We start from the raw sequence: 14,544 nt of genomic DNA, 5'->3' as shown, positions 1-14,544 counted from the left end.
ACGTGGGATGGCTCGGAGGCAACACAAAGGATAGGAACCAGCAGAATGTGCTCATTAGGTGGAGTTTCACTCTTCCTCAAAGCTTACACTGTGCTTACCAGTTTGGTACCCAAACATCACCTAAAATGAAACATTTACCTCTGAGTCTTTGAAAACTGCTGCATTTCCTATGATGCCCTGAAAAACATCCCTCTTACACAGACTTAAAACAAACCAAAGAATCATTGGGAAGATGATTCTGGGACACAAAAAACATTTTCACAGTCTGAGAGCCTGAGAAATACAGAAGACAGCCAAAGGCTTTAATCAGTTAGCCCAAAGGCTGGGGCACTCACCTGCAGCAAGGCTGACGCCAAGCATAGGATTTCTAACAGGAGAGCATAAAAGGATCCCAATGCAAAACTTATGATCGTCTGGGCTCTCGCCTGCACAGGGAAGAAGTAGGTTCAGCCACAGAAGGGACTGAACTCATGTCTCTCACCTCCTGAAAAATCTTCTGCATCCATGGGCTGCCAAGCTTCCACTTAACAAACCAATTTCTCCTCTTTGCCCAAAATTCTTTCCACATTTTCAGCTGAAGCTATTCAACTAATCTGATTCAAATTTGCTAAGTGCTTTGAATCAAATAAAACCATATTTTTAAATAACAGTTTACACTGGAAACCTATCATTCAAGTCTACCTTGTAGTTTCTGGCTCCCGGGCCTATCTTTCACAGAATTTATCTCCATAGAATTTTGTGGCAAGTTACCTCCAGAACATTCTCTCAAATAATATTCTTTGGTTCAGGGCAGGAAGGTGCATTGAGCTAAATAACAGCTTTCTCCCCCCTGCAATGCTCCTTCAATTCTCAACTCACAGGACAAATTTACTCAAATTATTACTCAGCTATCTGATTAGGGATTAATCTTTCTCTCCACCTGATTCTAGCCCTTTCCAATTCTCACAAGGTATTTATTTCATCTGTATAGAAGTTCTAGTGGATGGCTTGTGACTGGTGAGAGAAATAAGGAGTAGCTTCACAGAGGAAGAGAGTTGTTCCAGCCTAACATCTCTCAGCATGCATCAAAAATAACATTACATTCTGCAATCACACAGAAGGGAAGTAAGGAGAATGAACAATGGAAAAATGGTATTTCGCATTTCCAAGGCATCTCCTATTGTTAAGGATAATGGTATAACAATAACAGTTTGTATTCTAAAGCACTAGAAGTGCTAACATTAATATAAGGATTTCTGATTTTGAATTATTTCAAAAAGATGATAAATTTATAGCATTATAGGGATTCAGCCACTGCTGCACTAAGAGACGGTATTGTTCTACACACTGCACAACAATAAGGGTAGGAGAAATTTTACCTAAATTGAAAACAAACAAGGAAAACCACTCTTCTTATTTAAAAGCTAAAGTATCTTCAAAATTAGTGCAAACTAGACAAATGTTTTCACATCAAAGACTCATCTGCAAAGCCTAAACCTTGACAAATTGCTTGATGAACAGATTATTCATCACAGCATAAAAAAAGGCCAATTATACCACACTGGTATTTATGAAGATGGTTCCAGATAACAGTTATTCTATCACTTGCTGAGTAATTAAAGTAGCAAAGGGATTCAGAAATAGCTACAGGATTGTCTGCTACAGTTTGAAATGGTTTAACAAATGTGAGCATCAGGAAAATACAAATAAAATCTATTACAGTCAAAACAAAAAACTGGCTTCATGAAAAGATACAAGCTGGGTCATCCATGTCTGGTTCTGGAGTGTCAAAGAACGGATGCGTGCTTAGCAGCTCTGGGACTAATGGAAGCACCAAAGTGGGATGCCTGCTTCCCAAGAACTTCAAGCATCTGAAAATACACAGATTGAAATATTTCTTAGTAAACATGCAAAATACAACGTTTTAAAGCGTTATTACTTTATGTTGCAGCGGCACTTTGTGACGCTGGTCAACATCAAAATCCTACTGTCCAAGCTTATGTGCAAACTCATGGCAATGCTGTCTCTTCACATCTGAGCTTTTGCATTAATATTTGGTAGGATCCAAGAAAACTGAGAAGACAGCTTGAAAAAGCAAGCAGTAATAAAAATTATTTATTTAAACTGTCCAAGAAATATTTAACACCTGGAGCTATACAACCCGAGAAAAGCTTTCATACTAAACACTAACAAATGAGGGTATCCTTTTCTTCAGAAATAAAGGAGTGAGGAGGTAAAAACCCAACCAAATAACAAAAACCAAAACCCCCAAACTCCACCAAACTCCAAAAACAATGCAAGAGTACACTGGAAGACAAAGCAGACTAAAATAAGTGTTTCCAATAATAGCCAAGAATTCCATCTCAAACCATGTGTGCTGGAGCATCACTTCCTTTGTTGCTTCCATTAAACAATCAAAAAACCCCACACAAATGTTCACTATTTTTGCTGAGACATAAGAAGTCCCTCCAACAGCACAATGCCACATAGCCAATCCACTTGTCACAACCAATATAATCAACTTCAGGTAAATATTACTATTTAATGCAGTGTCAAGTAAGCACAAAACATTAGTTGCATAGAAGAGATGAGGTCTTCAACTGAAGGTTGAATTAATCTTTCTGGGAATGCTTTGAGTGCTTATAATAGTGGGCTATTTCCAGGAGTGGTCATCAGTTCTGGATTCCCAGTATGAGTATTGACAAGCAAGAATAACGCGGAGTTTCATGGAGTTTCATCAGCCACGAACAGGTACAATGCTTAGTATAGCCACTATTCCAAATATTTACAGAATAAGAGGACTGTATACCTGCAATACCCCTTACTTCCTTAGCTAGCTCAATATTTGCCTAACACCTCAATTACTAAAAAGAATAGGAAAATAAGTAGACACACAAGGACACTGAACACACTCACTTCCATATGGATTCTCTGTCTGTGGGATATTTAGTTAGGTTTTTCAGCAGCTCCACCAGTGCAAGATGGATGCCTTCTTTAGTTGAGACATTGGTGCAACACAACAGCTCATGAAGCGCTTCCCGAATGTCCCTTGAAGAATCCTGAAAAAAAACCCAACCCAGACACCTTTGAGTGCTGAGAGAGAACATGTGCCTGCATACACATTTACTTTAAAGGTAGCAGTTCCTGTTCCTTGGCTGAATTAGTACTAGAGGCATCTGAAAAACAGGGCACGTTTCCAGTTATCATAGCTAAGCACAGATGAAATGACAGACCAGGAAACTGCTGCAGGGTCTCCTGCTGGTCTCATCCACCCGTGTGCTTCATTTACTGGAATGCACGGGAACTGTTTCACCACTGACCTTCTCAAGCAGAGCAAGAATCACTATTTGGTTTGGGTGATGTTGTACCCTTAGGCATAGGCAGTAACAGAAAAGGAAGGTGCTGGGTAACTCAGCAAAACAATCACCAAAGATTGTTTTACCATCTTTGGAGGAGCCTTTTATTATTCAACACATGAAGCTCAATTCCACAAGCCTTAACCCAGACCCCAGTCTCCAGAGGGTTTGTGTAAGTGTTGAGGACATGTCAATGGCTGGACAGACTAGATTAACAGTGACCATCCATAGGATAAAGGAACTTGACCTAACTATGGGTTTATAGACGGACAATAAAAAAAACAAAACACACTTACAAGTTCAGTCAGGAGTTTTGTTATGATCATATGGGATCCCTAATGTACTGCTTCTAAAGTCACACTGCACCCATTTTATTTTTTAGGCCAGGGTGATGTTGTACAGAGGAGCTTATGCAACCTCCAAGCAGTATTTTTAGAAGTGCTGGGGCTGAACTCCAGCTTAATTAATTACATTCCTTCTGCCAAAAACCACCTTGCCATTCCATATCAATGTATTATACTCCCTTGCTATCAGCATTTGTGTGGCACTGCTGGATAGAACGTGAAAATCTGACAGGATACAAGAAATAGATGCATTTCAATGGTGGATTTTTAAAATTTTTTTTAAATTATAATTTGCTAAGTATCAACAGCTCATTCATCACTGTCTTACACAAAAGAAGAAGGAGCAGTCCTCTTGTAAAAGCTCTTAAATGACAGCCAACACACACAAATGATCAAAGAAGAAAAGCACAGCAGGGCTGCTCAGCCATTTCTGATTTTGGTGGTGGAAGGCAGACTATGACCAAAAGTAAAGACATACTCTAAGGACTGGAAGGAAATGACCACAGACATAAAATACTCCAGGTGAGTTGCACAGACCACTGGAAGGGCAGTACAGAGACAAGCGAGGTGGAAGACTATGAAGGGACAGACAGGAGCACAACTCAACAGAAACTGAGATCAAGGATAACAGGGAAAGCAGAATCCAAAGCCTGGTCAAAAAAGCAAGGAGTAGCTGGTAGAGTTATTCAGATTAAGTCAAAGCGGTGGGGTGAAAACAGAAGTTACCCCCGCATCCAACTGTTCCATATTTACACTCTCAGAACAAATTTAGGCACCAAAGATAATGCTATTTTTCCATATCCTTTATTTTGGTACTGGAAGATGGATTTTACAGAACACAAGCAAGCACCTTTCAGAATCAGACAAATGCATTACAATGTTAATAATTTGCACACTTTACCTACCCTAATACCTGATAGTAACTATAATAATATAAACCATAAAACATGTATGATTTATCATACTTGGTAAGTCAGCACAGAAGCGTAAGACAGAACCCCAGTCTAACTAGGACATTTTTATACCTTGATGCACAGGTCCCCAGCTTGAACAAACGTAAATCAACTACATGAAAATGTGAGGCACCTAAAACTCATCGCTGCATTTGCAAATTCAGATCATATTCCACAGCATTTGTTACAGCTTGATAAAATAGGTTAGTCAGTTTGCTTCTTCCTGGGGCACAACTAAAAGAAGCCACTGTTGCCCTGGGTCAAGCAAACAGGAGGTGAAAAGACAGAAATAGCAGATTTGCAGCACTGCCTGAGGCTGGGAGACTACCCAAAAGAAGCAGAAACTGCCCTACCATGTGTAGCAGAATCAAAAACCCCATGCCTCTAGGGCTATAACTCAGCAAATAAATCAGGTCTGAGGGGAAGCAGTTTGGGACAGCACTGTTCATACAGGCAAAATCTCTTCCCCTTCCCAGATCAAAGCCATCAACCAGGAACAGCAGCTGACTCATGCTGTCCCTGGATCCTGGCTAAGCAGTGACTGGTTGGGAAAGGCCAAATCGATCCTGCAGAGCATGCCAACAAACCCTCTGAACAGTCAGAAGAGAGATCTCAGGCCTGTGCCCTGTCTCTGCTTGGTGAGCAAAGGTGTAGCTAAAGCAGCTGAGCAAAGGAAACAGAAAGGAAATGAAGTTGTATTCAACGTGAAGTGGGGCAGAGCACTGGACCACAAAACAAGACAGAAGGAAACACATATTAGGCAATAGCACAATGATCAATGGAAGAGTTTTTATCTGAAATTCATCTATTTCAAAACTATTCTGTTGTCCTGGAGATTACAAGCTACTAGACCTTAGCAGCCTTTGGGGGTGTTCAAAGAAGAGCAAAAAAACCAACAACAAATAAAAAAGGTGGACAGTTTCATCTCAGAGGAAGGGACTGATTAGCATTATATAATTATAACACCTCAAAGAAAGCAGGAATGCAAGTTTTTCCCCCTTAGGAATTTCTTACCTCCAAGACAGCTAACACAGTATCCAGCTGGTCTTCCCGCAGTGTGATATTGTTGGAAATTTTTCTCATTGTGTGTATTGACTGCAATCTCACCTCCTCAATTTCATCATTAAACATGTCAACCAAAAAATCCAGGCATTTCTCCGCAAAAGAAGGTGAGGACTGAGCCAACATACAGAGGGCTTCAACGGCAGCAATCCGAACCTCTATTAAAAGAGGGGGAGGGAATTAATTCTAAGAGCTGTTTAAAAGGACATACCACCCAACAGCCAGGCCTCCTACTATTCAAGGACTGGACTAAGGACAGGAGGTGCTAAGGAAACACTAAAGATGATAGAGATGAAGCAAGGACCCAGGCCATTGGGGACCTTTTCACAGGCAAGTCTTCAAATCAAAAACCTCACCTCTCCTACAGCGCATGGTGCTGTCATAAGCATCTGCAAGAGGGACTTGCAGGTGAAAAATAGATCTCCTACCCAGCAATAAATATTACATATTTCATAGTGCATTTTGCAAGTGTAGCATTAACCCTGGTATCTTAAGCAAACTAATTTAGATAATTAAACTCTGCTTGTTTTATTCTTCCTGACATTGTAATTGCTTGGAGCATTCACTGCATTTTTAACTTGCCGTGTAGCACTTTATGAATTGCTGAAGAGCCCTTGAGTATCAGCATTTCGGCAGTAAACAGAATGAAATTCCTCTGCTTTGTGACTTCGGGTTCCTCAAAAGAAAGGAAAAAGGTGCCACGAAACTATTAAAATGACTCAGAATTTAAGCAAAAAAGCATCAAGAAGTGTCCAGAGTGTATTTATGCTGTAAAACATCGCAGGAATTTGAAGAATACCCAAAGGTAACAAGCTTAAGTGGAGATGAGACTCTTTTCCCTGGAGCCATCCTCGCAAGCTTCCATAACATTTATGTGCTGGTATCATAAAAATGAGGATTAATCTGATGTCTTGCAAACATTATTGTTTTAAACATCCTTTTATTTTTCATTCAAATTAGCTCATCTTGAAAACATTTACTTAAACTCGTGTGTAGCTTTTAGGCCTATTGTTCCTAAAGAAAATATTCGATTCCTGATGATTCTGATTAAGTAGAAAAATGCAAACACAGCAAGACCCCTGCTTATTCAGTAACAAAGCTTTTGTCACAACTACAAGTCTCCGCAGTCATTAAGACCAAGGTATTAGAGAAAAATAACATTTTGCCAATATTGCTTTCATAAGCTGACACAGTAATTCAGATTTAAGTTACAACATGGAATTCAAGAAATGAAGCAGCACTGCAAGTAAGGAAGAAATCTCAGCAGCATTTAAAAATGCTGCAGTGGAGGGAGAGCTCTACATTATTTAAAGATCTGTGTATGTTCTACATCTGTCCATTTTATCAACACTCCCCAATAGCACCATACCGCCACAAGACCTACAGCACAAGAAACTGGAGAATGTGTTTCACAGGTCAATGGAGTGAGCCAGTAAAAAATTTTTTACTGTTAGTCAGAGAAAAAAAAAAGTTGCATTTTCAAGCTTCGGGGAGAGTTTAGCTATTAGGAAAACATGCTTTTATATTTCTAATTTAGCTTCCCCCTTCCAGTAACATTAAAAGCAAATTCAGGAATAATATTCAAAGTTCGGCATTTTCATGGTTCTATGCAAATACCAGCCGTTCTCAATAGCCTTAAGAAATAAAATCTTCACTTTACCCACAGGAAAGTTGGGCTGGAAAGGGTAGCACACAGACTTTCCTGAGGCCGTCAGCATGGTCAATATTACAGCCAAATCTAGGAGCTCAGGAATGCCTGCGTTCCAGTTTGACACTCATAATTCACCCTGCTTAGAAGAACAGATCAGATATAATCTGCTGGAAAGACATTACAGCCTCCAAATCCATCATAGCAAGACCTCAAGAGACCAAAACGATAGCACTGTGGAACAGGTAAATGTGACCTTAGAACATAGGTACTTCCATTAAAGAAAAAGAATTATCAATAACATTGCTAAAGATGTAAGCAAGACCTCACCTGAAATTTAAGCACCTGAAAACATACAGATCTAGTCACCAGTTTTCAAGAATAATGCATTCTAGGTGGCCAAGAGGAAAGCTTTTACAGCAGCAGAGAATAAAAGAAGCCTAGCCTGTTTAGCCCCTTGCAAAATGAAAGCTGTCTATTAATTCATTAGGGAAGCCAGCCCCTGAGAAAAGCAACAACTATTTAATCTAAAACCTACCACTGGCTAAGAACAAATGGTTATAAATTGGCTATGGATAAAATTGGGTTGAAAATTAGAAGAAGAAAACTTCTGTTTGTTGGAGCTGGTGGATTCTGAAATATTTTGAAAAATATGTGGGTTTGTCTCCACTAGTTCTAACTCTTGTTAGGATGGAAGCTGCTATGTTTACAAAATGAATGATTATTGGACTCCATGGACACATACTGCCATGTTTTAAACAACAAGTTCTATAAATTTCGATTTTCCTTCCTGCAGAGAAGACACCAATTTCAAACAGCAGCAAGTAATATTGCCAATTTAGAGCCACATGCAACTGTTAAAGTCAATAAAAAAAACAAAAAAATAATCCCAGTGGGTTTCTGCATAACATAAGCAACCACTTCTTACCAGTTATTTTACTAAAACTTTACTGTTTATAGGAAGCTATTTGGTTTTGGCTACTCAATGGAACATTTCTATCCAAAATTCTCTGCAACACTGTAGCATCTTTGAAACAACTGCAGTATCAAAGATCACAATGGAATAAAAGCCCACCACCCTGAAGTCCACGATCTGTTAAAAAAACCCAAACGCAATAGCCAAGTGATCTATTTTGACCAAAACAACCCCCCCCAAAAGCAAAACTTATTAGCCAGCACACATCTCCTCCTTTAGTCATTCCACAGTAAGTCAACACTTACCATACATCTCATCTTCCAGGCCATGAACAAAAGCCCCACAAGCTCCTGATTCAATCAGGTTTACAGCACCTGTATCGATTTCTTCTTTGGGAGCATCATCTCCCCACTTTCTGCCACTTGAAAACTCCCCAGAGCTGTAGAGTTCTTTGGCTCGTTCATGCGCAGTGCGCTTCCTCTGTCCAAACAAGTTTTTCAGTTACAACCGTGGTAAACTTTGAAGATGACCAAACAAAATAGTAAACAGACATTGACAGTCACGTGCAAATGCTAAGAAAGGCAAATAGTACCTTCTCTTCTATGAATATTTCTAATTGCCAGTAACTCTTTGTACTTTTGATGTTGGGAAAGGATAATAACATACATTTTAATTAACATATTCTTAGACATCTATTTTAAGACCTGCCAAACTGGGTCAGAGCAAAGGCCTGTCTAGTGAAGTATCCAATAACTGATCTGCAAAAACAGATGCTATCAATTTGCAGTTCAACTTGTTAAACTGCAATTAAATACTTTAATGACTATCAATACTATACAGAGTTCAGCAATGTGTAAAATGTGATATTCATTCAGCATGCTTGCTAGTCCACCTTCTTTCCCCCCACACTGTAAATAAAGCTGAGCAGCACTTTCTTTAACAGCCTTTACAAAGCAGCCCACAAAAACTAGCAGCTCTAGCTTAATCTTCTTTTGCAGAAAGAAAAACTGAACATAATACCTCAAGGGGGTTGCTTAAGGAAGGAATTTTACTGAAATGTTTTGCTCGTAGGGCTCAGTAGTCCCAGCCTTTAGCTACTCATGTCTCTTGAAATGTCTAGGTCTACTGGTCAGATCTTGCAGGCTGTTTCCATAAGCTTGCTCCTAAAACTAGGATGCAATCTTTCCATGCACAATAAATGAAGCTTTTAGCCAAAAGACTGTCAGAAGAACACAAACATTTACCTCTCATCTGCGAAACCTGAATAGCCTAGAGCTGTTTATTACATGCTCAGCTAATGAAATCTAAAACTAGCAATTGCTTCATTGACTTTAATCTAAAAGAAAACCTGTCATCATCAATTAACTCTCAGCAGCCCTGAGGCAAGGACATGGTAAACAAACACACTCAACATTAACATACCTGTTGTGCAATTTTAGTACACTACACACAGTGAAAACAAACCCAAATATTTACATACCCTCAGATCCGACATGAGCTTCTTGTCAAGGGTCTGCTCTAAGAAATGGGAGCTAACTTGTTGCATAGAACCCTAAAGAATAAAAAAGAAAAAAAAAAATCAAAACCAATAAACGTGATAATTCAAAATTATACCATATAATTTCCTGACTTATCCCAACACGGCATCCAATCTTATCTACTCATTCTAATAGCTTCATACAATGCTTGACACTACTGTATGTCAGAGTTTAAAGAAGTTTACTTAAGATGGTCAGAATATCTTATTTTCCCACTGAGGTTAAGAAGGTCTTTCTTGAGTTCAGTGGTTTACATGTCCTGTGCTGGAGAAGTAGAGGGAGGGAATTATAACAAGTACTTGGTTTTTTTCTTGGATACCCAACCCTCTACTCTGAAGGAAACAGTCAGTGCATAGTTCAGCTGAGAAACTTCTGGGTTTCCTCAACCCCTCCCATTTCTTTCTTCTCAGAATTTTGGAAGAAATTTACCTGTACAGTTTTTAAACATCCTCCCATTTCTTTTCAAGTTGTGCTGGTTTTCGCTGGGATAGAGTTAATTTTCTTCACAGTAGTTAGTATGGGGCTATGTTTTGGATTTGGGCTGAAAAATGTGTTGATAAACCAGAGATGTTTTCATTCCTGCTGAGCAGGGCTTACACAGAGCCAAGGGCTTTTCTGCTTCTCCCCCCACCCCACCAGCGAGGAGGCTGGGGGGGCACAAGGAGTTGGGGGGGACACTGCCGGGACAGCTGACCCCAACCGACCCAAGGGAGATCCCAGACCATAGGACGTCATGCTCGGCAGATAAAGCTGGGAAAGAAGAAGGAAGGGGGGACGTTGGGAGTGATGGCGTTTGTCTTCCCAAGTCCCCGTTAGGCGTGATGGAGCCCTGCTGTCCTGGTGATGGCCGAACACCTGCCTGCCCATGGGAAGTGAGGAATGGATTCCTGGTTTTGCTTTGCTTGTGTGCACGGCTTCTCCTTTACCTATTAAACTGTCTTTATTTCAGCCCACTTTAACTCTTCTGATTCTCTCCCCCATCCCATCGTGGGGGGAGTGAGTGAGCAGCTGTGTGATGCTTAGTTGTTGGCTGGGGTTAAACCACAACACAAATATATGTGAAAAGTAACGTAACAGAAGATTAACTATTCTCAGCTAGAGAAGAAGAGAATGCAACTTACCAATAACTTAGCAGCTTGTACTCTAACAACCCAGGAACCATCACTAACCATATGACAAATTTTTCCAAATGCATCATCAACCAAGCGTATTTCTTCATTAGAAGAAGGAATCGGGACGATGCTAACATAGAGAAACATGAATCAGTTTGTTGATCTTATGCCATGCTGGATGGCACCAAGTAAGAAACAACTATGCTGAACTCCTATGGATGTGCAACAAATACCAGGAACCAAAACTTCATCCGGATCAGTGCATTCTTATCACGTATCAGCAATTTGTACACATCAGTTTTCTAACAGCTACTCCTGAGACTTACTAGCACAAAACTCTCAGGCTGAGGATGATTACTCTGCCAATACTTCGAGTCACTTTGCATACTATACATACCTTTCAGGGTAAAGTTGACTGAGGACCCAAATTAGCTGAACTGCAGCACTGCGCACTTGCTCATAGTCATCTGCCAACAGCTTGCAGGCCTGAAAGAAGATTCACAGTCCAATATACCTGAAGTATCTCCACCTGAGCTGTCATTCACTTCCCACAGAGGATTTAGGATCCTTACCATAAATCAGTTAGGACAGATTAAAAATCAGGATGAATTCAGTCTTCCCTTCTACTCCCTAGTATTTCCAAGTTTGATCAGGTAGACTACTCCTAATAAAGTCAATCAGGCACATGCTGTAAAACTCCAGAATTGCCTGTACTATGCAGGAAGCACAAAATGTGAATCTGTAATAGAACTAATTTGATAACAGGCTTCAGCTGCGCAACCTTACTGATGTAACATTTCTAGGCTTCATGTGTACTCTCCAGCGAACAAGGGTTTAAGACCAAGATTGTTAGATGACAGCAATAATTATGTAATACCTTGCCCTTCCCATGACTGCATCCCCCAATAAACAATATATATCAGAGCATAGGCTTTATTGCATTTAAGCACAATGGATGCAAAATAGGTTTTTATTTCCACTGCCATAGGACAATAAGAAATATAAGCAACCTAAGTGCAAATACTCCACCTCTGTTCAGTGCCCTCCTCCTCTCAAAGCACATTGTCACAGAATCTAAAAAAAAAAATATGCAAGCAAGTACAAAATAAATACAAATTAATACAAGGTTTTACCTGACTGTAAATAGCCTGCTGTAATTTTAATCCTCTTTCATGAAGCTGCAGCTACAGAGAAAAAAAAAAAAGAAAATCACAAGAAAGTATAACCATAAGTTTAAGTGACACAGACCACGTTTTCACCACTGTTTTTTCTGCTTTCAGTAAACTTAGTTGCTTGCATTTCTTGATTGCTGCTATAATTAAAATATTTCATTATTGTGGCCATAGTATTTTAAATAATAATCTTGACTTCAGTACAATTTTTTTAAACTTCACAGCCATTCATACTTTGATTGGTTAGAAAAATACAATTTATATAAATACACTGTCTGTCCATTCTCCCAACCTTCAAATGATTGTTTAGTGTTAGCCATATTCGACAACAATTAAAACAGATACAGGAATCTTCAAAATAATCAGTTTACTGCCATTCCTGAAACATGGACCCAAAAGTAGCATTGCCAATGAATTTTCATGCCCTGTGAATCTTTCAATCACCGAACCAGAGGGATAGCAAAAATCATCTTACTAAACGCTGTTTCTATCTGGAATAAGAAAGTATCATGAATCTAACTTATAAACAAAGGGATAATATCTGGCTGAATACCATCAAAAAGAAACAGTTGCTTTTCTATATCCACTTCTTCAAAGTACAACATGGTAGCAAGGAAAACTATGATCAAGAACCCTAAAAGTCGTTAGTGACCCTGAATTCATTCAGGACATTTCCATGCTTCAAACAACAGAAGGACAGTTGTCTTTGTGCTGTAATTATAAATTCAAGTCATAAATCTTGCTATGGATTTGGCTGAATGCCATCATAAAAGTCACTTGAATGACTTTAAAAAAAATTGTACCAACAAAAATTAGAATGGAATGAAAATGAAGGATGAGTGCAACCTCCAGCAGAGGGAGATCCCAGACAGATACAATTGCAATTTGATCTCCTCAGTTGCATCCTGCTTTTTTCTCTGGAGTTTAATATCATTAATTCAAATACCCTTAATTCAAATACCCTTGATGACCATCACGTTAGATGGGATATTGTTATAAACTTTAAGGGTAATAGAGAAACTTCTGTACACCCATATACCCACAGGCAACTCACATTAAGCAAAATTTTCAAGTGCATGGTCTTTGCTTGCTCTTCTGCAAAGCTAAAAACTTCTGAAGGGTCCCCACGCTGCAGCCCACATGAAAACCAGTAAACCTCATAAACGGTTAGAGAACGCTAACGAATGTGACCATGCGGCAAAACATAAATGTTGTTTAAAAAAACCGAACAAAATTATTTCTGGACTTATCACACAGGTTTCCATCATAAGCAGCTCTCTATTGCATGTTGGAGTATTAGTGGCTCACTGTAATTCTGGTAACCAATGCTAAATCAAGAAAAACAGATTTGTCACTAAAGAAAGAGCCGACATAAACTCGAAAAAGTCAACAAACTTCAAAGCTTCTTCAGCTATAGCTAAAAAAGAAATTGTTATGAATCACTAAAATGACCCTTAAGATCTCATATCACTCTCATATTTCAAGACCTAGTTTATTTTTCCAGGTAATTTTGATATGCTAAATGGACTAAGTTAATTAAATAATCTCTAACCTAAACCTCTTCGGATTAGTTTGCAGGCCCCTACCAGCTTCCTTATATAACCCCAGTTTATTCCACTGTACCAGCAACACTTACCATGGCTTTTATAGCTGCAGTCCTAACACGAGGGTCCTGGTCATTAAAATGATCTCCTATTATCTTCTGGACATCTTTGGCAGCCTGGCTTTCAACTTCTTTTGCAACACCTTTTTCCACTGGTCCAAGACAGCCAATTAACTGAAGACACTTATTTCTTACACCATGGGAAGAATCTGTCAGATGCTATGGAATGGAAGAGAACAGACATAACCGGATTCTTATTGTTTTTTCACCCCTTCAAAACAACTAATCATACTAAGATTCCTAGCAGTTAAAAAATGTTAATATGTAACAGTTTGTTAAGAAAAATTAAAATAATTTAAACAATGACTGTGTATTTTCTTCCTGTGGCAGTGATAAAAGTTTCCTGTCCCTGGGAGGCCGCCTTACCTTGCAGGCTACCTCTACCAGTCTCATCCTGACAGACGGATTCTCTGTGAGTTTTGTGCCGATCACCAACAGGGTGTCCAACAGCTGAGCAAGGACTTGGTGAGACTCTGCAAAACAAAACAGCGAAAGGCTACATACCTCTTTTCTCCAGCTGGTGAGAAGCTCAGTATCACAGACTCATCCAGGTTGGAAGGTCCTCCTGAAACCTTCTCCTTTCAAGGTCGGAAAAAGCCTAGCTCCCTCTGCTTCTCCTTGCACATCACGTACTCCAGCCCCCAACCACCTCAGTGGCCCTCTGCTGAACTCACTCAACCTTACCAGCACTTATCTGGTACTGAGGAGCCCAAAACTGGATGTGGGATTCCAGATGTGGTCTAACCAGTGCTGAGTAAAGGGGAATAATCTCTTCCCTTGACCTGCTGGCTACACTCCTGT

At 39.5% G+C, this 14,544-nt stretch overlaps 1 protein-coding gene across 2 annotated transcripts in view; it reads right to left on the bottom strand.

Annotated features, from left to right (window-relative positions):
* INTS4 (integrator complex subunit 4) overlaps window positions 1-14,544 on the bottom strand; it is a 39,276-nt gene that overhangs the window by 20,174 nt on the left and 4,558 nt on the right. For both annotated transcript variants that reach the window (XM_069808559.1, XM_069808561.1), the window contains exons 4-13: window positions 14,110-14,216; window positions 13,717-13,902; window positions 12,042-12,092; window positions 11,306-11,394; window positions 10,918-11,038; window positions 9,739-9,810; window positions 8,564-8,738; window positions 5,647-5,852; window positions 2,896-3,038; window positions 1,735-1,850 (exon numbers count right to left, since the gene is read on the bottom strand). In XM_069808559.1, coding sequence (XP_069664660.1) covers window positions 1,735-1,850; window positions 2,896-3,038; window positions 5,647-5,852; window positions 8,564-8,738; window positions 9,739-9,810; window positions 10,918-11,038; window positions 11,306-11,394; window positions 12,042-12,092; window positions 13,717-13,902; window positions 14,110-14,216 — 1,266 coding nt within the window. The remainder of the gene's footprint in view (window positions 1-1,734; window positions 1,851-2,895; window positions 3,039-5,646; window positions 5,853-8,563; window positions 8,739-9,738; window positions 9,811-10,917; window positions 11,039-11,305; window positions 11,395-12,041; window positions 12,093-13,716; window positions 13,903-14,109; window positions 14,217-14,544) is intronic.

This window comes from Haliaeetus albicilla, chromosome 20 (genome assembly GCF_947461875.1).
Source record: "Haliaeetus albicilla chromosome 20, bHalAlb1.1, whole genome shotgun sequence".
NCBI classification, from domain to species: Eukaryota; Metazoa; Chordata; class Aves; order Accipitriformes; family Accipitridae; genus Haliaeetus; species Haliaeetus albicilla.
This window is presented reverse-complemented; position numbering and strand designations above follow the sequence as displayed.